Genomic DNA, 26,882 nt, shown 5'->3' with positions numbered 1-26,882 from the left:
ATATATATTTCTACCTTGTTTAAGCTCTAATTATTTTGAGTCTTCTGGCACTGCAGCTGCCCCAATCTTGACTAATACAAGGGTTCTATAAACATCAAGACTCATAGAGAAAAAAAAGTAGCTGTTGGAATGATGTGGATAAACAACTGGAAAGATCATTTGAACATATTAGGAAGAATCAGGGCTTAATTTCATGTTGGAAACTGTGCTCAAGGGGATTACCTTCCAGTGGGATGGCTTTAGGGTGAGGAGACTTCCTTTTGGGACCATAATAACTGAGTTTCTTGGAAGAAACCCAAGAAAGAGTCTTTCTCTCTGTTCACAAAGCGCTTCCACTGCAGCTTGAGTCCACATTGCTGCAAGACTCTTTTATAGAATATTCTTAGATGGAATTGGAAGCTCAGCTTACAGCAAAGCTGAGGATTATAATAATTTGTATTATGAAAAACCAATATTTAAAAGATGCTCAAAGACTAGAGAAAATATTGGATTCTGATTTATATATCAAACTCATAATTTATATGTACATTTCAGTCTTCCGTCATCTATAAAGTCGTGGTAACTTTTACTTCCATGGAAGATTTTGGATTGCATATGACAGACTTACATTATCTCAGAAAATACTTTAAAAGAACAAAATTGCATTAAATTAACATGAGTTAAGTAAAACAATGGCTGATAGGGGTTGATAACGTTGTAATGATTTCATGCATACTATACTCTGCCTATTAAAACATTATTAAAATTTTATTTTCTCTTTGCTTTTAGTGCTAGGTTACTTTCCTTCTTTGTAATGAGCAAAATTTCTAACATTCTTGAAATGAGAGAAATAGGAAGCCTTCTTAAAGGATTCACATCAGTTTGTTACTGTGTCAGATGTGGATTAAACTATAATAATGCCTAAAATTTGTAGTTGGTTCAATTTGTATGTATACTTACAAGCATAACTTCAGTCAACTTATATTCTTTCTGTGAGTAAAAAATAGGTTTATAAGGTTTTCAGAAAAAGTGGGGGATTAAAATTAATATTTGCTCTCAAATATGAGATAAAAAAGAGAAAAAAACCTCATTTTTCTGGAGTTAGTTTTTTGATGTAGTTATTAAAGTATTCTTTTAAAACATGGTTACTGTGAATATCTCCATTCTCTCATACCATTCTGTGAACAACTGAAACATACAGAATGTATGAGATGAGCTTGGTTCTTGCAGGAGAATAAACCTGTTTAAATTCTGGTTTTGTCCTTGACACTACAGTGGTGTGTTCCATCTCTCTACATTAGAGAAGGCCGATTCTCAAGTTACTTGCCCACTTATTGACTGAGCATAAAGGCTGAAGAACAAGTTAGGGAAAGGCAAGGAATAAATATTTTGGCCTTAAAAAGAGAACCACAGAGAGAGAAAAAAAAGGCAAATTCTTAGTCTCAGACATTATCTAAAGAATTATTATTATTTAAAATTTTCCTAATTATTTCCTGCCAGCTAAGATAAAAACCTCAAAGGGCAAAATGCCTTTAAAATATACTACATTTTTTTCAAAGATTCCTTTTCTACGTAAGATAAAATTCATGTAGATGGACTATTTTGGTGGATAGATTTGGTGATGGGGGTTTGGAAGATTGCATAAATGGCATTTCTCAGGTGTTGGTGCTTCCTAGTTCAAAAACATGACTCTACCAGAGCCTTCGTTTTGTTTTGTTTTTTTACTTATCTGCAGAGGCTCTCATTTCAAGTTGAGAAGATTGAGTGTGAGGTTGAGTCGTTATTTGAAGTCCTTTTGTCTAAAGGAAAAGGTTTCAGGATCATTCTGGACATAGAAGTAAAACTTTTCTGAGATGGATTGATTTCATGCCGTGGCGGTCATTGAATCTCTTTCCAAGGCCAGTCATTAACTTTGTTAAAAATCTTTTATTGGGCTTGCCTGGTGGCGCAGTGGTTGAGAGTCCGCCTGCCGATGCAGGGGACACGGGTTCGTGCCCCGGTCCGGGAGGATCCCACATGCCGCGGAGCGGCTGGGCCTGTGAGCCATGGCCGCTGAGCCTGCGCGTCCGGAGCCTGTGCTCCGCAACGGGAGAGGCCACAGCAGTGAGAGGGCCGCGTACCGCAAAAAAAGAAAAAAAAAAGAAAAAAAAAAATTTTTATCATGGTATCCTAAGAGGGAGTTAAACACCAGCAGAGCTACCAGCCAGCCAACGAGTCTCAGAGATGGATGCTTTGTTAACTGCTACAAAAGAAGCCTCCTTTCCACATCCTCATTAATTTACTTCAATTTTGTGGAAGAACAAGGCTCAAGACAGTGCCAGAGATCATCCACCCCTTAGGCTCTGCTGAACCTGCTGATTAGTTGGGGAACTTGGGAGGCAATGAGCCCACTGAGAAGTGACAGAGGGTGACAGGCACAAAGCTGACACCTTTGAATGGGATGGTTCTCCTGCTGACCCTCAACTTAAAAAAAAAAATCCAATAATCACTTTTTATTCTTGTATGAAGTTGAGTTTGTTTTTCTCCTCAATCTGAGTGTAGCTGCTATGCAAATATATCTTTCAAATTTTTGGACAGAGGCCATGCTAATGATGTTAAAAGTTAGCAACCAATATCGAATGACTTTTTAGATCTTGTAAGATGGCACGAATCTAAAGACGTACATCTAATTAATTAAGTTCATTGAAAGACATGCAATAAACCACACTCAAGATGCAGTTACCTTTAATTTGGGTGAGCTTATCTCCTGTTGATAAGAGTATTTAGGGAGGAGTGGAGATGAGTAGGGCTGGGTAGGCTGAGGAAGTGTGTGGACCAGGTCAGAGACAGTGGCCAAGGAGGAATGAAAGGGAAGGGAGGAAAGCAGACAGCTGGGAAAGGATGCAGATGTTCGATCTCCCGAAGAAAATGAAGATGGCTTAAATATTGAGGAAAGACAAGATGCAATTATGCTTGTGTCCAGCATGAGGTTACATGCTTTTTAGAGAGTACCCGCCGCACCTAAATAATTTTAAAGTTACTAAATACCCTGCAGCGTGTGACATTTATGACAAATTCTTGCTTTGAAAGCACTGACTTTTTCGTCTGCATTTGATTCAAAATTCCCTGGGGTGTGTGACATTTATGACAAATTCTTGCTTTGAAAGCACTAACTTTTTCTTCTGCATTTGATTCAAAATTCCCAATGGGTATGATCAGTTTCACTTTTTTCTGATATGAGCGGCTGGAGATAAGAACCCCCATAATCTACAATTGAATAATGTAATTTGTGGGATGGGTCCTTCTAAACATTGAGGAAGAAAGTGTAAAACCCTGCAATGACTCTTTGTAACTTGCTTGTGAAGTAGATCACAATTTATAGTCAGTTTGCTGCAAAGCTAGGGAAGTTACGACCCCTGTCTGTGCGTGTGCATGCATGGTGGGAACTGGCTGTGAAACTCACCCCCTGAGCACCACGCTGTGGGTGCTGCCTGCAGCCAGCAGTAGCAGTTCCTGGGAACCAAGCCACATGTCTAATCACATCTTAAACTTGATTAAATTGAAGGGGAAATTAGTTATTTAAGTAATTGACTTAGAAATCTGTTTGACTTACTGCAATGAATGAATGATCTCTATTACTAAGCAGTGTGTTTATTTTATACAAATGCAGACATGGCTATGTTCTTTGTCCAGATGACATTTTCTCACCTGGTTAGGGGACAGCCAAGACTCAGGGTTTTGTGGGTGTCCGGTGGCCTAATGGGCACTCACCATTATTTAATCCCAAGAATATCCCATATAGACCAAATGCCTCTATGTTTGTTATTGGTAAGATCTTAATTGGAAATTATGGGGGTTTTAAACTGATTTTCATTTAAAAAAATTTCTAAATAGAGGAGCCATGGGGGAAAGTGACTTGCTTAGTGGCATAATATGAATCATTAATTTTGTTCCATAATTTCAATATTTGCCAGTAATCATATTTGCTTTTTAATTCACAGATTAAATATTTGAGAACCTTGGTTCTTTGTTTGTAAGGTGAATATGTAGGACTCAACTCTTAGGTCGTCACCAACTTAAAGCAATTACCTCTTCAGAAAGAGTTGAAAGGGAACTGCAGTATATTTTTCTTTTTTGTTTTGTTTTCTTTCTCTTTCTCTTTCTTTCTTCCCTTCTTTTTCAAACTGCTACTGCTACAAAGATATGGTGTATAGTTTTCTCACCCTGGAGGTGAACTAATCTCTCTGTGTAGGAACTTCCTCATCCTGAAAGTGGGAATAATAATATAACCCACCCTACTGAGCTTTGAAAAGTAAAGATGTAGCATTCTTAGAAAGCTGTCTGACACTCAGTAAGAGCTCAACTATTAGCTATTATTATGAATATTAAAATTAGAAAGACTTTAAATTACAAAAATGTTTAAATATGGATTTATAGTAATAAATAAATAATGGAATAATACCACATATTTACATCATCTTGTTAAAATTTGGTGTATTTCTATCCATCCCTCCACCCCTACCTCATATAGTGCTGTGTTTCTTGCATGGAAACCTTCTAAGACAGTGTCAAAATTGATGTTTATTAATATGGTTAACTGTACTAGCTAACCGTAGTAAGACTGGTTAGTTCTTCAGGAATTAGGCAAAATTAGAGTACCTCTTCACTGGTTTTTGCTGCATCGCTGTCTTCCTTGGGGCTCCTAGGGTCTGTGGGGATTGCTATTGGAAATTTTAAGCGGTCAGCTTCCCTCTCCTCTTCCTCCTCCTCTATGTGCAGGAGTGGTGTCACCTCTGTGCCATCATGGCCACACCACAAGGCATCTGGCTCTTGAGATTCTGGCCCTCTTCGGATACCTGCCATGACCCCCTCATAGATTTCCTCATCTTCTTCTCCAATGACGGGGAGGGTTTGGGGCAAGGGACCCACACTAGCGTGTGCAGAGGTCACGAACTTATCACCTAGGACCTCAGGTACTTTTTCAGGGCCTGCAGAGCCCTTTCTCATTGTTGTCAGATCTGCAAACTGGTTTTGAGGTGTCTTTCTGGAATCCTGAAGCGGCGCTGCCTCAGGGGGCTGGGCTGCAGCTGAGGTCACACCCAAGCCGGGGAGAGGTAGCAGCGAGGAGGGTGGCTTGGCAGGTGCAGATGCTGTCGGCAATGGGAGGACAACAGAGGGGTCCTCCTTAATTTCAAGGGTGATCTCCTCTGGGGTATTTGGTTTGGCTTGGTCAGCAGGTAAAACTAAAGCACCAAGCTTCTCTAATTCATCCAAGAAGTTGTCCAGAAAAGGAGGTAGTGTTGGGGCCAAAGGCTTTACCAGTGGACACTTGGCTGTCAGGGACAGCCACCCCGGGGTGATTCCCTGGAGAGCTCCTTTATCTGGGCCACATGAAGCTTTGTGCAAGGGAGGGGGGACTGGTTCGCTGGAAGCCAACTTAGAAACGAGCAGGATATATGAAGTTAAAAAAAAACATGAAAATAATAATAATGCATTAAAACACAGAGACAGAGAAATGCAGAAAGGTATGATGGTGAATATAAAAAATATTTTATGCTATGGTCTAGATTTGCTTATAGTTTTTGAATTTAAATACATAAAATAATTAGTATGTTAATTAAAGATTTATCTGAATACTTTATACTAGTATTTGGAAAAGGTCTATTAAATGTCAAATGACAAGATAAAGCTGTCATAGAGATTGTAAGAACAGACAGCAAAATCTTTAGAGATTTAATTTAATAGACTACTTCTTTCAAAGCAGGTTTCCAGATATTGATTTAATATAAATGACTCTGAAATAATGTTAATGTAGAATGAAAACCAATAATGAAACCTTTTTTATTCCCAGAATCTGTTTAGTGTTCTTTTGTCCTGTGCCAAATCTTTTGAAACCTTCATCATTTTCTCACTTGGGTTTGTGAGGTGATTATAACACATGGCATAAAATATTTTTACATCATTGTATGTTAACACATTTCTAAATGAATAAGTTCTGCGAGATATTTTTTAAGAACAGAAACCCATGATCAAAACGAGACTGAACTTACATAACTACTATTTCAAAGTTTTAAAAAATCCAAAGTAAATGTTGACATAGAAAGGGAGCATATGATGTGAACAGGAATAAACTTCTGCTAGGGCTTCCATTCTCATTTTCAAAAGCTGGATATTTTATATAATCTAGTGGAGGTCTAATTTATGAAGCTTAATCTCCTGAAGTAAAAAAATACTTCTGTATATCTTAATATTATCGCTATATTTTGGATACATTGAACAAAACAGAATTTTTAATGTAAATTCATTAAAAGTTATTCTAGAAGTGTTGCCTAGAAACACTCTAATACATTTATATATTGTTTTTGGACTAGGAAGAATGCTATATGCTACACATATGAAGGCCTTGAGAGAGGCTGGTGGGAGACATTTTACTTTGGTTCTTTCCAGGTCGATGATTTGGGTTTGGAAAGAAAAGATCTTCAAGAAAGATTGCTCTTGCTGGTTGACTGTTTAGGCTGACACGTCACTGGTGCGCTCAGCACTCTTGGTCCTTGGGCCTTAGTATGGATCAGTGCACAGTGCACGCTCCACTTAACTTTTGACTTCTGTCCTATGATAGGAATGGGGCTGTAATAGAATTTATTTAGAGTTTTTAAAAGCAGAGATGTGATGCCGTGTCGCCATGGGGTGGGATAGATGAGATTAAGTGTCACAAAGCGCCTGTGAGCATCCTTACAGAAGACTCAAGACTGAAGGCTACATAGCACCTTTAGTGCTAGGAACCTCATGTGGCTGAGGAGGAGAGGCCTTTGAATTCCATTATCGTCATGGCTGCTGCTATCCCATTACTACCTGCTGCTACTTCTCCTCCAGCTGCATGACCGCCACAGTCACGAATATACATGTTAATGGGTTCAAAGTGCTTAGCCTTACCGTGGACTTGCTTCTACTGAAAGTTAATTTAAGTATCCCGAGATACCTATGTCACAAAAATATACCTATAATACAAACATCATATAATTGTCTTGTCTTCCAAAAGCATTAGAATTGGATTCTACTATGTTAAAGGCAGAAATATCAGAAATAAGGTCAACTTACATTTGAGTCCCTCCTAAAATACAGATAGTATGTCAAGAAATGTGATTTGAGTATGTCCAAGAGTGACTCATAAATCACAATGAATTCCCTCCTCTATTTATAAATATCAGTCAGAAAATAGGATATTTAACGTTTAGTATATTTTGGGTATCATGGTTTTAAAGTACATTACAGTTCTTTTTCTGAAAATGATTCAGTTCAAAAACTACTGAGAAGTTCCCTTCATTTAGCCAATGACATCATAGTATACATTACCAGTTGATAAAACCATTAAATATTTTTCAAAATTTATGAACGTAAGCTTTTCAACGTACTTTTCCCCAGCAGTGAGAATAAAACACGAATTAGTTATTAGTGAAATTTGTACACTTCTCGATTTATAAAATGTAAAATCTGGTATTCTAAGAGAAAACTTAGGAAACTGAAAATACGTTTAAATCGTATTCTCAGCAAAGATTAAAACATTGTGATCTAAAATATTACATTGCCAATATTATGACATCATGTAAGAATTTCTTAAATTTTAAATAAGCCTTTGTAGATACATACTTATTCTTCCTTATAAACTTTTATTTGAAAGTACAGTCGCTTTGAAATTTATCTGGTAGTTCTTTTAAGATGACTGAATGGTGGATAAGACAAAGATATGGATGAAGATTCTTTCCTTTCTAGCAGTAGGAACTACTGAAGGAAGGATGTTGCTCTCTAAATGCTGAGCTCTGCTAGTGAAGTAAATGTACCTAAGAAGATTCTGGAAAATTTTATAACCAATCAAACAAAATTGGAAAGTACCAAACTGTTCCATTATCCAGTGATAAAGGATTGAGAGTAATTGCTCAGCAACCCAGTCTTCAAAGAAAAGTAGAATAAATAAAATGCCTATCCTTAGCCCTTTAAAAGAAAATGCTTCTCTTAAGATAGTAGATTCTTTATGTAGTTTCCCTTTATGTAGCTTAAACCTTTATGCCAGCACCCATAGGAAAAATTAAATTATATTGGTTTGACCTGGCACTTAGAAACATAACATGTAAATCTTTTGCTTTGCCATAGATATGATGTTGCAATCTAATGTCCTAAAATCATGTACCGGTTATGTTACTCTGAGCTCCCCAAAATGATACTTAATATGCTAGAATGTCTTCTTACCTTATTTGAACTTAAGCTGTGGATTCTATCACTAGAATAGCTGTGGGGTATTGGAGGGTCAGGGTAATCCTCAGCACCTTTGGTTGTATTCTTCTTGATGACTTCTACGTAGGAAACAGGGAAGATGCCTTGTCTGTTGGTTCCTGGAATTTTACCTTCATACCAGTTTTGATCAACTCTTTTAAGAAGAATAATTCTATCTCCCTGTAATGAATATTAGGAAAATGCATTAGAAATAGAGATGTGATAACATAAAAATTATAATTGTCAATGTTTTCTAATAAACAATAGTTTTCCATCCGGGAAAGCCTTATACTTCCAGTGTTTTGTTTTCATTATGAGAATGCAACTAAAGCCTCAGAGCTTACTCCCAAATTATGGCTTATCAACATATATGTGGTTTAATCATCCATTCACAGCATTAGAATCTTTCCTAAGGATATTTGGCCTTATACATGTTCATGTTGGTACTGTGGGAAATGACATGTGTAAGTTATTGCAAAAAGCACAGTAGTTTAACCTGCAGTGTGTCGATGACAGTACCATCATCTGATCACTGACAGATTCAAGGGAATGACCTTATGTAGGAGGAGCTTCACAAAGTGCACTATAGGGGCTTCCCTGGTGGCGCAGTGGTTGAGAGTCCGCCTGCCGATGCAGGGGACGCAGGTTCGTGCTCTGGTCCGGGAGGATCCCACATGCCACGGAGCGGCTGGGCCCGTGAGCCATGGCTGCTGAGCCTGCGCGTCCGGAGCCTGTGCTCCGCAGCGGGAGAGGCCACAACAGTGACAGGCCCACGTATCGCCAAAAAAAAAAAAAAGCAAGTGCGCTATAGCTTGCTGTGATGATGTATCTGAAATGGGTTATAGAAGTCAACCCCTGCAAGGGATGAAGTTGGATAGCACAATATTTTTCTTCTTTATCTACATGTTCTGAGTTGTAACAAAGAGTGAGGCTAACAGGACGGGGCAAAGCTAGCATCCTAGATTATGCATAGCTGTGGCCAGGGCTGACATCCACCCGGTCTGCATCAAGATTGGCCAGCACCAGCATCCATTCTGATTGTTGGGTGGCCATGCCATAGCGGTCAATAATATTTTTTATAAAACCCCTTTTTTGCAATGATAGAACTTTCTACAGTCACTATTCCTGCTGGCTGCAGTATCAAGCCAATGCCACAAAACCCAGTTTAAATTTTGAATTTGGTATAATTTTTGAATAATAAGGCAGCAGAAGAACACTATTTTGAACTGTATTAAAGTGCTATTTTCTTTTGATGTTTCCACATGTACAGCTCCTGATATTTAGCCCGAGGCACCCCTTGGAGACAATTTGGAGCCTCCCAGGCTAAACCACAGAGCGAAAGTCTCTCTGAGAAGCTTTGCATCCCACAGGGACCTCATCTGGAAGGACACAGGAGTGGCAGGTAACAGTGACTCAGGGCAGCCTGATGGAGTCCTTTGCGGAAAATGAGGGAGACACAAAAATATCTAAGGAAAAAGATGACCTATCTTAGTCGTGAAAATATACAGCCTTTCAAATGCACCAGTGAAGAAAGCAGGTTACCTTTCTCAGCGATAGCTCTACATTTGTGTCAGCGCTGAAATTGTATTTGGCTACAGCTTCTCCGATTTCTCCAGGCTGGGCAGGGGGAGGTGGTCTGGCAGGCTGTGCTTTTTCAGGAGGTGTGAGTTTCTGTGAAGGAGAACAGTTACTTATGCTTGACCTGTGGTAACCCTGGAAACAGCCACCACGTAAGGAGGAAGGGGAAGGGACTTACCTCTACGTATGAGATTGGGAAAATGCCCACTCTCCCGTGGTGCTCTCCCTCATACCAGTTTTGATCAATTCTCCTGAGGATGTAGACAGTATCTCCTTTCTTAAAGGACAGCTCCCTAGAAGAGATACATTTGAATGTTTTTTTTTTTTTCCGGATGTATGGCGATTATTCTTAAGATCAAGATTCTCGCTAGATCTGTATGTGGCTGGGAAATATACTTCCAATATTGAAAAAAATCTGTTGAGTCCAGTTAGATGAGGCTTTTCCTTGAAAATTTTTAGAATTCCTTTGAAACATTGTAACTTTAGAAATGATTTCAAAAAGAACAAATGTAAACATCACATCTGATTTAAATCACAGGCAGATTAATATGAAATTTAAAGGCGGGGACAGACTTGCTGTCTAGTCATTGGTTTATAGTAGAGGAGTCCGCAAGCATGCCATAAGGCTGGATTCATTCTGCACCGAGTTTTACTTGTCCTGAAGCTAGTTGGTTACTTACTTACTTCTCTCTCTCTCTCTTTCTGTCTCCTTTTGATATGTTAAAGCTTACAATAAGGAAACCAGTATCATTTAGCCTTAGCACAGAAGTGCCAACATGAGAAAAAATTTTATTTGTGGATCCTTGAAGCTGGTTGATAGGCATTTAAGTAGAATATCTTGATAATGAATTTATATTGTGAAACAGAAAAGATTTTATACTTTGATTTTTCAGTGAGGCACAAAGATAAACATTTTTAAAAAGTGGAGTATAATTGACCTGTAACATTATATTAGTTTCAGGTGTACAACATAATGATTCAGTATTTGTATATATTGCAAAATGACCACCACCATAAGTTGAGTTAACGCTGGTCACCACATATGTCACAATGTTTTTTTTCTTGTGATGACAACCTTTCAGATTTACTCTCGTAGATACAGTACAGTATTATTAACTATAGTCACAAAGATAAACGTGTTTCAAGTGCAAAGACATGCACAGATTGCTTGTAACCGCCTTTATATCTTTCGTTTTTTAAATAGAAAAATATTTTCAAGAAACTAACTATGCTTTTCCATTTGGGCTGTTTCTAAGGAGATAGTAGGTAAATTGGAGTATTTCGTTTTAAGTTATAAAGACATTAGTCATCATAAATAACTCACGCCTAAATTCTCACCCTCACTGCTTCAGGTTTTCATGGCTTCATCCCCCAGGTAATTGTGTCTCTGTGTTATTTTGCCTCCACAATTATGTCTTATTGGAGGGTACTTATTTCACATCTTTTGCCAAGAGCCCCATTTTCACACACATCTGCCTTCCCACTCCCAAATCTTCTGCGTTGCTTTGTTCAGAATCTTGAGTTGGATCATTTATGTGTGCAGAATACATAATGGAGAGAGGTTTATATCAGATGTAGAATACTTCGTGTTGATCAAAAGAATTAATTGAAAAAAGTTGCATAGTAAAAAGAATTATTACACATTTAGAAGTGCTAAAACTTTCACATTGAATCTGTGTTAAATTTTCAGTAACTCTAAAAGCAAACAAGATTCACAGGGCCTTACATCCAAATACAGTACTTCCCTCTTTTATGCAAGTGCCTAATGTAGAAGATAAAACCCAAAATGTTTAATGTTTACAATCCAACTGTTTTATTTATACCAGGTATGTTTTATTTCTGGAAATGAGAGTAGGAAGCTTAGCTTAAAAGAAAAATAATTAGTTGTCTCTTATTTACTTTTTTTTTTAAGTGTGAAAAGATGTCTTTTCTACGTGTAAAGACTTGTATTTAAATTTTTGAAGTCATCTAGAAAAAAGGACAGTGGTCTCACCCTCCAGTTTTCAAAATTATGTTCGTCTCATCTCAGAACTAGAATTTCTAAGAGTCCCATTTTGACCAGTTTGCTCCAACCAGTGCCTACCACCTTTGAACAGTGGCCACTGACAACCTTTGGGAATAGCATTTTATCTCGTTTTCCTCCTTAACAGGTGAGACATTATGTTTGGTGAGTTACTTAGGTGTCTTTTTGAAAATTAAACTTTCTTGTGTTAGGTAAAGAAAAACAGCTTTTAAAACAGATAATTATTTGAAACAGAGATATCTGTCTCTTGTTTGTAAGATGTTAGGCACAAAAAGCACTCACATCTCTTGCAGGACATTTGGTCCACATGAAAAGGTCCTTGATATTTGGTCCTGTCCAAAACAGCTCGGCATGAGCCAAATATGCTCATGGACATTTTGGATAGGACCAAATATCTGCTAACCCTCACATCTAGCTAATGATTGAAATGACTTAAAAATGTGGCTAGTCCTCCCTCTCTGGGTGTGTGAATCTTTTTTTTTTTTTTTTGTTGCGGTACGCGGGCCTCTCACTGTTGTGGCCTCTCCCGTTGCAGAGCACAGGCTCCGGATATGTAGGCTCAGCGGCCACGGCTCACAGGCCCAGCCGCTCCGCGGCATGTGGGATCTTCCCGAACCGGGGCACGAACCCGTGTCCCCTGCATCGGCAGGCGGACTCTCAACCACTGCGCACCAGGGAAGCCCTGTGAACCTTTTTTAAAAGCTGCATGAGTCATCCATAACCTTGATTTTTGTGTCAGGTACATAACTGCATTGGGGGTGACAGACAACCGCTCATTACATCTCCTGAGAACAGAACAAGAGGAATGTGATTAAGCTGAAATCAGATAAATTTACTGATGGTATGGGGGAAACAATTTTTTTTCTTACTAAAATTATGGGATGGTTTCCATGGGTGATTGTTCAGTCCACTTCTCTGGAGGCTTATAATACAATTAGATTTCGTTGGTTGAGGAAGACCTTTGTGAAAGTGGGATGGTGCAAACGGCCCTTCAGAACAGCTGTGTCATTTACACTCCCACGGGCAGCGTGTGGGAGAGTGGGTTTCCCTGAACCTTTGCCAACATCAGACGTTCACAATGAGGATGTGGTCTTGGAGGAGGGTGAGGGGCTGGGCACTTGGAGCAAATGCAGTCCAGTGACAGAGTCAACAGCACAAACACCCTTCCTCTGCACTGTACCTCATCTTTCTTTCAATGCCTGTTTCTAATTAAGGTTTCTCAAAAAGCTTGTGAGCCCTGGGCATATTTTATATGCCCTGTTATTCCTCAGGGCTTCATACATCTAAGGACACTTTTGATTGATTGTCACAAAGAAGAAATGAAATTTACATGTTTTATGTCATTATCTTATAAAAGTGACATGCCTTGTACAAATTATCACACCATATCCAAAGAACAGTAGCTAGGACCATAGTGTAGTAGAAACAGAGCAGATGTTACTTATCTCATCAAAAAAAGTTGTAAGCTTTCCTTCAGGACTTTTTTAAACCCCAGATTTAAACCATGTTTGACATCTTCACTTCTAAAGAGAATTTTCTTATTTAGTTAATCTAATTCTCAAATTCTGAGTGATTTTATTTTTATGTCTTCTGCCAGAGATAGATTCTTTAACTACTAATTCATATAATATGCATTTTTATGAATAAATGCTTTGGTTATTGTATATATATTCAGCTAAACAGCATGGTATAATTTAATGCCAATATCTTGAATTCTAATGGAGACCAAAGTTTCTTAAGTAACGTCTGTGACATGGGCCATAACAGAGCTGGAAAACTCACTCCTATTTAAGCCTCCTCATGTGCTTAGTACTAGCCTTCCCCAACCCCATGCTCACCTGATGAACAAATTCCTAAAAAAAAGGTAAAAAATTTACGACACAGGAGTATGAAAACACCAACATCAAAAGACCACAGGATAGAACTGTGCTCAGAGTCTCGAAGCTCTGAGTATTGAGAAATGGAGATTTTACTGCAGGAGTCTTCACACACAATTCTAGTCTTTAACCACAAACTATCCTTAATATAGTTGGATAAATAAATGATATAAAATTCTCCAGTTAAGTGTTACTCCCCCAACAATTTATTTTTACTTCATTCTCCACATGAAAATTGTAGAAACAAAGATCCTTAATTTCGTTTTGTTTTTCCTATCCTTTTGAACGCATTGTGCTCTGACATGTTTGGTGTAATTTAAAACTCAGTGTTTCTCAACTAAACTCAAAATGAAAATAAAATTACCCACATCCCAATCAATTCAGAAGGAACCATTTAATTAGAGTAGATTGCTGAATTGGGAATTAGGTCTTATTTGTAACACATCCCAGTGCAATATTTGTCTTTTAAAGTATCATTAATGTATTTAAAGTCAACTTAAATCATATGACGAACACTTATCTTACTTACTTGGATGTCTGAGCCTTAAAATCGTAAACAGCTTTTGCAGGCAATTTCTGAAAATGAAGGAAATGGTTAGCGCTAACTTAAAATTATGGATTTCCTATAAAAAAGAAGTTTCACGTGAATTAAAGAGAAATGAAACCTCAAGGAATGATTAAACATATACAATTTAAATCATTTATGCAATTTATAAATAAATCAATTAGTTCTTTATTTAGATATTTAAACTATCACAGGAATGTAACAGATGACTTATTCACCCTAACTATTGAATATGATATTTCATCTTAGGAACTAAGGTAAATGAATGCCATAAAAGGGGACTAAAATACCTGCAGAGGATTCAGTCCTAGGTATAATTTTGGCTTTTCCTGGGGTAATTGTGGGAGGTCAATTGCTCTATGTCCTAAGTATTGACACAACTTCTGAATCATAATAAAAGGACTGGAAAAAGTCATGAAGGAAGTCATTACCCCTTTTACTAAACACTAATTGACATAGTAGCGGAGAAATATTAGCCCACTTATCACTGAGAGGCTCGTTAGTGGCCAAAAGTATAGGCTGGTCATTTTATATTCCCTGGAGAGTTCAGGAATGCCTCAGCACACAGTAAACCAGCTGCTCATCTTTGAGTCGTGATACGATGTGACTCTTGCCCACACTCAAGCTTCGGGGTCCACAGATCTGCCTGGGCCACCTGTAGCTGCTTCCTCTCTGATTCCAATAATCCCCTCACCTCACTCTCTTTCCCCGTGACGCTGGTGAACTTTGGGCAACCTGGATCATTTCTGACTTCTTTGGGGGTCCACAGGCCCTGGACTATGTCAGACACCTGTAGAGAACTTTCTGGAGTGCCTGCCAGTCCAAGACCAGCCTTCAGTTTCTATCAAAACTTCATGGCTCCAGGATAGTACAAGCCATACCTCCAGCCCTGGCTCAGGACCATGGACAAGAGCCAGTAGGTAGGTGGTTCTCAGGGGCAGTGTTTTTTTATTTTTCAGGGATCCTCTCTAACAAAAGCAGGCCAGCAAAAATTGTTTCTATGGAATTTGTATTGATTGGCAGCACGGCTGACCTAGGGCTGTCCCCTACATCACTGGGCCAGAAATTTGTACAGGGGAAACCTTCTTCCTCCAAGGGGCGGCCCAGCTCAAGACTCTTTAATTTATGGGTGTCAGGTCAAGACTCAGAGAGTCACTGTCAAAACTGGATTACAACTGGGGGAGGCCTGCCGCTAGGGTCAGAATGCAGCTGGCTTCAAGTCCTTTGCTTGGGCTCCAGGGAAAACTGTTTCTAGTTTCTCTGCCATCACTTTTGTGTTTTTAATCTGGGTTCTTTACTGGTTTTGGAGGTAACTTCGGCTGGCAAGTGCTGTATCAAGTATATTGGTGAAAAAGACTCAAATGATACTAAACAGACTACCTCTTTTTCTGGAGTTCCTCTTCTTTCCCTTGGTACACTTCTCCCCAAATCAGTCAGTGTGGATGAGTAACTTCTAGGGGACTCACGGTCTATTGGAAAGGACAGGGCCAGAGTGAGAATCCACTTAATCAAAAGCAGACTTGTTTAGCCATTTTCCCTGGTGGCAACTATTTACCCTTCACATTTGGAGAGACACCACAATGGAAAACATGGGTCTAAAACTTATGGGTAATTATAAAGTTGTGATATAAGACAAAAACAGAGCATTTTAAGAGGAAAAATGGATATTTTTCCATTTTTTCCTTTTTCTGTAATACAAGATTGCAGAAGTATTATAATCATAAATATAAATATAACTGTAACATTGCTGATATAATTATACCGTAGCACCTGGTATAGACAATTTGAAGTTACAGGGATTGTTCACTTCAAAGATTTAACACTTTCTATTTCTATTCTTTTTGCCACCAGTTAATGATTACTATGATAGGGCCTGGAGAAGATGGAGAAGGTAGCAACGACTTATAAAAACTGAAACATGCTGTGGAACAATTTAAGAACATAGTAATGAAAAAGAGAGAAAACTAAAGTATGATGATGACAGAACTATGTCATGGCCATTCTCTTCCCTCTTTCTCTCTGTTTTTAATTACTTTTTGAGTCTGAAGATGGCATCTTAAAGCTTAAGGCTTAAAAGGCTATTACCTGTTGCCTTCCTTTGTGCTCAACTATCTTATTAGAAAATGAATATCTATTCCAATAAACAAAGGGATAAAAATTTTCTAAACAGAATGTGTTGCATTGGTTGCCATAGTACTTATGAACTATTGCATTGTTTTTGTTCACCTTAGAACAAAATATACATGACTAATTACATTATAAAATAATGATTGCAAGTATCTATTAATGGTATCTTATATCGCATGCATTATACGGAGAAATGTAACTGATATTGAATAACTGGAAAAGTAACTAATTTACTAAAACATTAGGTTATGACATGTCTCAATCAGTGAAAATTTCAAATTGTTGGCATTGATCTAGAAAATTTGAATTTACTGTTTTTGAAGCATGTCGTATAGTATAAATGAAAGCAAAGATAAATACTAATAAGATAAACAAATTTGTGCAATGGTAACTAACAATTGGGCTATATATAGTACATTAATATGAAATCTGAATTATGTCTCTTTTTTGCCTATAGAGATTATATTCTTTGCTACAAATCTGAATTACATGAGTTTGAATCTTGTTTCTGCTACCTACTGTCTGTGTGACTTTGGTCAGATTTCTTGTCCTCTTTGGGTATTGATTTCCTCCACTGTAAAACAGTATTTACAATAATATCTATCACCTAGGTTTATGCCGTGTTAAGTAGATAATGTATGTAAAGCACTTTGCAGTGTCTGGTGCATAGAAATCTCTCTTGACAATCCAAGTTTCAGCCTGGAATATTCATTCCAGCTTCCTAAAATTTACACAGTAAACAGATGTACTTTAAGCATTAATGAAAAGAATTGGATAAAAATAATCAAAACATCCTGTGTTTTTCAGTAACGTAAACCTGAAAAAATATCCTCTGTATTTGAATTGCTATTTGTCCTTGTGTTCCACTTTCAGGAATAATCCATCTATGAAAATGAAGTTGAGAGTCACTTTTATCCTAAATAGTCTAATTCAAATGTCAGTATAGGGTTGTTTTAGCAGAAACAGAAAATAAATTAATTAAATAATGGAAGGGAAGAGAAAATGAATACAATGAATGATGGAAATGAGACATATATAGAGAGAGCTTAAAGATACATTCACAAAAATTTTATCCCAATTGTATCTCTTAAATGGAGAAAGTTATTAAACAAGTCCTATTCTCTTTTAATCGCCAATCAATTACTATATTACATATTTTGGTTTGCTTCCTGAGTGTTATGATTTAGTATCTTCTCTATGGAATGTCAGCAAATTATTTATTGAATGAATGACTATAAAGTTAATAGAAGAATCAAGGAAAAGACTGTTAAACTATTGGTTTTGATTCATTTTACAACAAAAAAAGAGCTAACGCAAAGTTGTCAGTTTCTTAAGGATACTGATATTCAATTATGATTTTTGCCTTGAAATTCTTTTAAATTGGTAAAATAAGTTTAATTGGTTGTTTCTATGTAACAGTTGTTTCAAACCTAACATCAAGCTACAAAATGGTTTTTTCCCTTTCGATTTTGAATGAGTAAATTTTTGTGAATTGATGATCACTTTAAGCCACACATCAAGTCCAAATATCCCATGAGTAAATGAGAACTATTCAGTAAGGCATGTTTGCACAACAAGCATTTGCTTCACAATACATAATGAATCCAAGTGGTCTCACAGCTCAAGAATGATGAATGTAGGAATGGAAAATGAAAGAGCTGGAGGGTGGGCATCTGAACCACAAGGGAAAAAATAGAAAAGTGGATCCACCTTGGAGGCTCAGTGCACTGTCGTGGTCTTGGAGGTGGTAGTTGTTGTTGGTGTCGTCTTGGAAGGAGGCACTGTGAGGCATTCTCCCGCAATCGTTCTGGTACAATGGACAATGAATAGCACCTTCTTGAGATGGTGGGTGGAAAGGCTGGTGCACGGGGCTCCTTTTTAGAGCTTTGAGTGATGAATTCCTTTCAGGAATATCTGGCAGCAGTTCACTGATAAGACGGTGCAGTATACTGTTGTCTGGCAAACTTCCCCTTCTCTTTTCAGCCTTAATTTGGTCACAGATGTCTTTAAGGGCAGAGTCCAGAGCCTCAAATACAGACGTTTTACATTTTGCCTTTTCCATCTGTTTTTTGGGAGTTGAATTTTTTTTCCTCCGGAAAGGCACAGGACTGACTAGAAATGCCAGTTTAGAAAGGCCAGGGTCCGTTTCTTGTCTTCTGGGCTCTTCAGTATTTTCGTGTTTAGCTCTTTCATGTTTTAACATTGTTGTAAAGCGAGTATAGGAGGCAGGGCATCTGCCTTTGCAGGAGCTGATGAGGTGCCGGTGATGGTGGTGGTGATGGTGGTGGTGATGGTGGCTGGATCCATAAAAACTTTCAGAGGATGTGAAAGAAAAGTGATCAAAATCACTCTCACTGCAAAAGGACGATCCTTCTACATGAATGTAATCACTGTGGTCAGACACAACTCCATCCTGGTCACTGTCAGAAAACTCCATATGAGTTCTCGGCTGCTCATCACTGGTGACTTCAATGTGGATCGGCACCAGGGTTTTAGACTTGTAGCTTCGTTGTACCTGAGAAGGGTGTCTACTTTGATTTTCTTCCTCCAGCAAAGACTCAATGGAAAATCGCCTTTGGGGACATAAACCATTTTGTTGTGGTTCTAGGGTGACAGGAGATAACATTTCATCTCCTAAATTTGGCATGGATTTTGACTTCTGAATCAACTTTTCAAATTCAGAAATGCGGGTGGGTACCATGTCCCTGGGCACCTCCTCAGTGGAGGACTGGCTGCATCCATGGAGCAGACCCTTGTGTTGCTGCTCCTTTTCATACTGCATTATTCTTGACTTTACAGAGCAAATCACCTCTGAATTCATTAAATCCTTGCGGTTGATGCGGTGCATTTTCTTGTACAATTTTAGGAACCCTGGGGCATCGTGGGCTGACCTGTGTCGGAGCCTTGATCTGCTATTACTGCAGCCCTCCTGGATGTAGGGGGAAGCCCATGTTACAGGGCAGCTCTCCTTGGAGTCCTCTTCACATAACAGAGAACCCATACTTTCTGACTTGGCTTTCGGATCAGGAAAACTATCGCAGTCATCGTTCAAAAGGTCATCGCAACTACGGGATTTGATTTTGGGGGAAACCGTTTCTTCAGTGCTGCTCCAGATCTCTGCGTTTTGCCGGGCCATTTGCCAGCCATTTTTGAAAGTAATGGCCCTCTGTGAGTCATGTGGGATGTCCAAATGCTGTCTGTAAGTGTTACAGTAATCTAACTCATGGGAGGGGTTGCCGTTGAGCCCTGAGTAACTGCAAAGGGATGGACATATTTTGCTATCGTCCCCACCTTTTATTCCAGGGCAGCGTGGTGGAAGAGAGACGGAGAAGTTAAAAGGCTCATAAAGAGGAGAGCATGTCAGTTAGCATCAGATAGCACAGCAAAGAGAAAGCAGTTAGTGGAGTTTAATCTAGACACTGATTGTTATACGTGTAGCTTCAACTTTAGAGAAAAAAGCCTAATTCTAAAGCAAGGCAATACTTAGGCAATAAATGTAGCTTTGCAGATGATAGTTAACAAAACCATGTATAAAAAGTAACTGGTGTCGCTAATACGCCTATTTCTCTTGCATATTTCATCCATCTTTCTGCAAATATGGTATTCAAAAATCCAGTAGTCCCTTGTAAGCTAATAGCATGACCTGGTAGTGACTTAAAGGTTTTGTAATTAATACCAAAAATGCTATAGATTTAAACATCTGAATAGGGTCAGGATTTGAATCTTATTTGATTTATAATAATAAAGAGGTAAAGAGTAACTTATAAATTTACATTTAATTAATACTCCCATAACCGTATCAAATAATTTTTCATGGGCATTAGATAGAAAAAGCTGTAAGACAAAATACTTTCCCAAATTGCAAAATCAAGTTCAGTTGCTGTGAACTATTGCTGCTAATATTTTTCTAAGAAAAAACCCAGCTAGCACCTCTTTAAACGAATGAATTTACCTCTTTAATTTCTCTAACTTCAACCTCTTATTAGGCAGTTTCCCATAAGGATAACTGGATATAATGTAAAACTTTCATCAGAGGTAAATGCACTTGCTTTTTTCCAGGAAGGGTCTTTTTAAAAAATCATTTGCAATATAATAATGTAGAGCTAACCCTGACATCAATTTCGAATATCTGTGGAAATTGTTTTTTCTTTTGTGTTGCTGAGTTAATTAATACATGAGAGGCCAAATTACATCTGATGGGACATTTTCTTCTTAGAAAATAAGTCTAGTGGAGGAAAATAGCTCTATTGACAGCTCCTGCCTTCTCCAAATTCTTCAAAAGTAGATAAGCACATTAAGTAGTTATGTAGTATTTGAGAAAGGAAGTTGACTTAACACCCCCTAGGATAAAAACAAATATCTAAATTAATCAGAACCCTTTTAACTTTTGGGTGGTATCTAAGCATAATGAGTCAATGGCATTTCATGACCTGTTGGTTTCCTTGGGATATTTGTTTATGTAAATGAGTAGAATCTGATACGGGTACTTCTGTTAATTTGAGGAATGGTATAGTGAAAGGGGATCCCTCCCTGTGAATCTCCCAGTAAGCAGTCACAGCTTTACTAGCCCACGGACAAGAGCTAGCACCTCCTGCCTATCCAGAGCCCAATCATCAAAACCAAAAACCTTTTGCACACAGACCAGCTAACTCTAAGCTTTAATTTCATGTGGCAACACTTTCAGTGCCTACATTCAATATGTGTAGCTGAATCTCTGCTACTTTATGGAAACTTCAGTTACAGCTCACTTTCTTCACACACTTCAAATTTCTTCTCTCTTATATTTCAACCCCAGAGGATTGGAGGAGCCCCCGAGTCCCCAAATCCTAGGTACCTATGGATACTGGTTCATTCCTAGGTCTGTATCTTGGGAATATTCCTGCTACAGCTGCAGTAATGTGTAACTAAACAGAGACTTGAAGGAGTGACATCTTCCTTTCAACACAATTCACTAAATTTCCAAAGAGGAGACAGGCCATACAGAAAATTGGCTTGGTGATATCTAAACTTTACAATTATGGCCTGAAACCAGTTAGCTCTTACTAGTGGACTGTTTTGAATTGAACACTATGTTACATGCAGAACATGGATATTCTACTGTATGTATAAATATTGACCAAAATATAAAGCAAGTGATTAAAGAAGCAACTTTCATAGGTTAGACAAACTTTTGTCTAGAATTAAATAATTTTAAAAATCCAAAACCAATTTGTGTTTTACGCAACAACATTCTCTGTTGCTACTTCTAGTTTCTATTCTATATATCTGATTAATTTTTCTAGTTGTAGTAACATTAGAAAATGTTGAGAATATGCAAATGTTTGGAACTGTAGTCTTTTAATAGCCTGACAATACAATATTTGATACTTTAAATTTGTTCCAGAAAACACACACAATATATTTGGAGAAAAGAAAGCATTAACAGATGATAAGAGTCCTTTAAGCCACTCAAATGGTTCACCATCCTGATTTAATCTGTGTATAAAGAAAGCTATTGTTCTGAAACTATATTTTATTTAAGACACTATTTACCTGCTAGCTATTTCTGGGTAGTTATCATTGGAGCAGCTTTCCCCAAGTTAAAACTTAAACTAGTAAATTGTTTATATGTCATTTGTTGCTGCTCACCTTTTGCTCTTGATGGGGAAGAAGGAGAAGAGCTAATGAAGGACTTTGTCAGGGTGGGGCTTGATCCTGGGAGGTCTGCTCGACCTGGGCTAGTTCTGCTCGCAGTCGGATCCCCCAAGCCCCTCGGCTGCCCCACCGCAGGCTCGCTCTTCCTCCTTTTCCTGAAGTCACTGGCCATGCTTGCAGAACTGAAAGAAGGAATCAGCTTCAGTTTGGTTGGTGTTGCAGGGGTTTCAACTCTGAATCAGAAAGACTAGTGGAAGGTGCTGGTGGCCATGGTATGCCTCTTATCCCCCATCCCCCAAACTGCATTCTTAGGAATTCATTCCTTGATATTAAAAACTATTTCTTTATAATCAACTCTTTGAAAATTAATAGACTCATCTGCAAACAGCGACAGTTTCACATCTTCCTTTTCAATTTGTATTTCTTTTATTTCTTTTTCTTGTTTGATTGCTGTGGCTAGGACTTCCTAGACTTAATTTTTTTAGAGCAGTTTGTTTTTTATCTTAAATTCTTTTAAAGCAGTTTTATGTTTACAGAAAAATTGATTGGAAAGTACAGAGAGTTCCCATCTGCTCCCTTTCCCTTGCACACATTTTCTCCTGTTATTGACATCTTCTATTAGTGTGGTACATTTCTTACAGTTGATGAACCATATTGATATATTATCATTAAATGTAATTAAAGTCCATTGTTCATATTAGGGTTCATGTTTTCTGTTGAACATCCTATGGGTTTGAAAAATGTATGATGACATGTGTCCCTCATTACTGTATCCTATAGAGTAGTGTCATTGCCATAAAAGTCCCCTGCGCTCTACCTCCTCATCCCTCCCTCCCTGTGAACACCTGGTGACCACTGATCTTTTTACTGTCTCTAGTTTTACCTTTCCCAGAATGTCATATATTTGGAACCAACAGTATGTACCCTTTTTAGATTGGCTTCTTTCATTAGCAACGTGCTCTTAAGGTTCCTCCATGTCCTTTTGTCGCTGGATAGCACATTTCTTTTTATTGTTGAATAATATTCCATTATATGGATGTACCACAGTTTGTTTATCCATTCACCTATTGAAGGATACCTTGGTTTGCTTCCAAGTTTTGGCAGTTATGAATAAAGCTACTATAAACATTCATGTACAGGTTTTGTGTATGAACATAATCACCTTTTAAAGTAAAAATTCTCCTATTAGTGTAATATTTTGTTACTGACAATTCAGTGTTAAGATTTGTACCATACATCTCTTCTCTTTACAGAACAGTTGCAACAACATGAACATATCCGGAGGAGGGATGCCAAAATGGAGGAAAGGATTGGAAAAAAGAAGGGACTCTGGTAAGACCAATTTTTCTTACCTCGAGCTTTCCCTATGGCTTTTCCTAATAATCTTAGCTTTAAAAAACTTACACTGCAATTCCAACATTTTTCTCTTTAAATAATGAATGACCAATAATCTGGTCATCAAATAAACTGTTAGAGTCCTTTTACCCAGTTGTATTAAAAGGTGTCGACAGTCTGTAAGGGCAGGGACTTTATATCAGGGTTCTGGATCTGAGTGTAGTATCATTTAAGACAAACATGGGTGAACGAATATCTCCCTCACATAGCATGCTGCCTGTCAAATCACTAGACAGAATTCCACCAACACCAGCAGCAACAGCACGCCAGCTCCACTGAACCAGCAGTGTGCTCTTTGCTTTACCGTCATTATTGCCTTACACAGCGTGCCCAGCAACCGCTGAGCTCTGTGCTGCCGTCACTGTTCTACAAATGAGTAAACGTCAGCTGCAAGCTTTGCACGTATACAGGTGGAGCCAGACCTCAGAAGTTGTCTGCATTCTTCTAAAGAGGACGCCCATGTTCGCCTAGACCTGTTTTTGCTGTCATTATCCTGTCACATGAGTGTCTGTGTGTCTCTACCTAAATCCTTAGATCAGATTAGAACTAACTAAAATTCAAACATTTCAGGTGCATACATAATTGTAAAAGATATAAAAGAAGGGGTTCAGGGTGCTCCTTTCTCAGCGACATTAATGCTGCTGAATGGCACACATGAAACCAATGTACCAAGGACCCAGTTTACTTTTCCATTTATGATGATAGAAATCTGTAGAAGGGCAAATTATTGTTATATAAATATTTGTTGTTGATGATGTGATATGGCTGGGAGTTTGCATTATTCGTTATTGTCAGTCTACTGTGTCTGAACTTCTGTAATATTTTAAAGTAAGAGTGATATTTAAAGCCTACGAACAGAACTTGCCTTGGTAGACTCTTAACGCAGTTAGGACCTACAAGTTATTTTGGTTCGATTCTACTTTGTCCTTTGCCAACTGTGTAAACTTCGTATGTTATGGAGCCCAAGTTTCAGTTTACTAGAGATAAAATCTTAGGGATTGAGTATGTTTCTGTACTTAGAATGCCTGGTATATAGTAAGTTCTCATTTATCAGTTGTAACAGCATTCCTGATTTGTGTGGTCAGAGTATAATGAACAAACATATGTAGAACATAATTTACAAAAATTTTTCTAACTTATTACAGTTTTTTCAAATATATCATCACATCATCTAACAATATTGAAAATTAGATGTTTATTATACTTATCTAAGGAGAAGAAAACTGGGTATGGAGGAGACAGGGAAGGCAAGAATTTCTCAGCCTGTAATGGAATCTAGAATTATTTTACTTAATTTTTATACATTCTTGAATATGGTCATATAAAATGATGCAGAAACAAGTTAAAACAACTTCATGAATTATGGTGCTTAAAATAAAGATGAGGAATACATAATTTTTCATTTCTATTTCACTGAAAAAGAAACCACTGGTATAGGATATCCTGGTTACATAATAATGAGACTCTTACCTAGTGGGTCTTTCCAGGCTCCTGTCTATAGAGGATTGATACAAGGAGGCCTGTTAAGATAGAAAGATAGTTCCATGAAAATTTTTACCATAGCAAAATTTTGTTTGTCTCTGGACATTATATTAGGTATCCTAAAAAGAAACTGTCAAAATTGAGGTTAAAAATACCATTTATTTGGGGCATAAAAGTGTTTTCCCAAAGAGAAATCATGCAACCTAATTTCTACTTTCTTCTTATCTACTTCTTCTTCTGATATACAGTCATCTCTTGTGGTATCTTATGGGAATTGGTTCCAGGACCTCCCCAAGGATACCAAAATCTGAGGATGCTCAAGTCCCTCATATACAATGGCATACTATTTGCATATAACCTACCTACATCCTTGCATAAATTATCTCTAGATTACTTATAATACCTAATACAATGTAAATGCTATGGAAATAGTTGCTAGCATGGAAAATTCAAGTTTTGCTTTTTGGAAATTTCTGGAATTTTTTGGGGGGGAATATTTTTGTCCCTAAGTTGGTTGAATCTGTGAATGTGGAAACCACAGATTTGGAGGGTCGACTGTACAGCACCGCTCTTCTCCGTGTAACTCAAAATATTCATAAATCAAACATTGCCTGAGGGGGAAAAAGAAAAATTAATAAACACTCCTTCATGTAGAAATAGACTATAAATAGAAATTTCTTACATAAAGGAATGGTTTGATGTTTAAAGAAATATTTGTAGTCTTTAATCCTTATAAAACATAACCTTCTTTATAAATTTTTGTCATGTTGCCAGGTGTTATTTTTATGTAGACATAAAATGTAAGCAGAACTTCTTTCATCTGTCAACATAGACATGACTTTTTAATAAAAACCACAGAATTTGGTTTGAAATTAAACTAGACTACCTGGTCCTTAAATCAGGTACAGATTTATATCTTTGAAATTAGTTATGTTCAGGGTTAGTTTAAAATAAATGATTTAATGAATCAAAATATAACCTTTTTTTAGAAAAGTGTACTTTTAACATTTTAGTCAGAAAATCAGTTCTCAGTTATCCATGGTTTTAGGGACAAAGAAAAATAGATGATACAAATTGATAAATAATTCCAAATGCTTGTCGTACACACCATTTTCATACTTCTTCATTCTGAACAATACAATGAAACAGATATTAAACAAAAATGTTAGATATGAATTTGAGATGAAAGTAGTTGTGGTATGACGTATGATGTCTAGGATGTATAGGGAAATGCCTACCAAGTATACACACACACACACACACACACACACAATCCCCCTTATGCATAACTCTAAAATTGCTTCTATTAACTAATATTTTCATTTTTACTGAATGAGAATGGAATTGCCCAAAAACAAACAAAAGCTTCTCTCTGCAAGAGAATATTACCCTCTCTTTTCTCTAGACAGAGAAAAGCATATTATAGTACTTTTAGTTCCTGTAAAACATTTAGATTCTGAATTTCTCAATAAATATAAAGATAGAAAAAAATTGGTCTGCTAATCGGATAAGTTTACATGACTATTTTAACTTGCTACTCTGAATTGGACACTGGAAAGGTGGAAAGATAAATACTAAATAAGAAGGATGGCAAACAAGTAAATAAATAAAACCAGACAATTATATTCTGATTTTGAAATATTAATTCTACATGTTTGCAGAAGAGCAACACCAAAGAGCCTCAGAGTACTGCCACCTGTGTGGCTCACAGCTTTCATGGGACATCCAACCACAAACCACAGTTGGCCATCAAAAAGTATCCATTGTGGAACACTCTTAGAATACCCCTAGAGTGATCAGAAATTTTGAATCACCAGCTAAATGATTTTGAATCATGAGCCTAAACAATACTGTAATATGAAATAAAACATAGTGTAAGAAGTGAAGGCTCTATACTGATAAATTAATTGTGTTTTAGACTTAGGTTAAGAAACTACAATTACTCCTCCTTCGGCTGGTTTCCACAGCCTAAAAT

General features: G+C 37.5%; 2 protein-coding genes across 5 annotated transcripts in view; one reads left to right on the top strand and one right to left on the bottom strand.

Annotated features, from left to right (window-relative positions):
- Positions 1 to 9,751, top strand: part of CFAP96 (cilia and flagella associated protein 96) — a 146,049-nt gene extending 136,298 nt beyond the window's left edge. The window contains exon 7 of the mRNA XM_082608355.1: positions 9,497 to 9,751. Within this exon, the coding sequence (XP_082464481.1) occupies positions 9,497 to 9,553 (57 nt within the window). The 3' untranslated portion in view covers positions 9,554 to 9,751. The remainder of the gene's footprint in view (positions 1 to 9,496) is intronic.
- Positions 1 to 26,882, bottom strand: part of SORBS2 (sorbin and SH3 domain containing 2) — a 209,404-nt gene that overhangs the window by 15,460 nt on the left and 167,062 nt on the right. For 3 of the 4 annotated variants that reach the window (XM_082608346.1, XM_082608347.1, XM_082608348.1), the window contains 7 exons: positions 24,896 to 24,945; positions 22,025 to 22,212; positions 15,650 to 15,738; positions 14,234 to 14,280; positions 9,983 to 10,097; positions 9,769 to 9,897; positions 8,203 to 8,406 (listed from right to left, as the gene is read on the bottom strand). In XM_082608346.1, the coding sequence (XP_082464472.1) occupies positions 8,203 to 8,406; positions 9,769 to 9,897; positions 9,983 to 10,097; positions 14,234 to 14,280; positions 15,650 to 15,738; positions 22,025 to 22,212; positions 24,896 to 24,945 (822 nt within the window). Of the gene's footprint in view, positions 1 to 8,202; positions 8,407 to 9,768; positions 9,898 to 9,982; positions 10,098 to 14,233; positions 14,281 to 15,649; positions 15,739 to 18,106; positions 19,688 to 22,024; positions 22,213 to 24,895; positions 24,946 to 26,882 lie in introns of all 4 variants that reach the window. The other variant, XM_082608349.1, reaches the window with a different exon arrangement.

The sequence above is a fragment of the Mesoplodon mirus genome (genome assembly GCF_964341445.2).
Source record: "Mesoplodon mirus genome assembly, chromosome: 20".
Lineage (NCBI taxonomy): Eukaryota > Metazoa > Chordata > Mammalia > Artiodactyla > Ziphiidae > Mesoplodon > Mesoplodon mirus.
The sequence above is the reverse complement of the archived record's forward strand: the minus strand, read 5'-3'. Positions and strand labels throughout refer to the sequence as shown.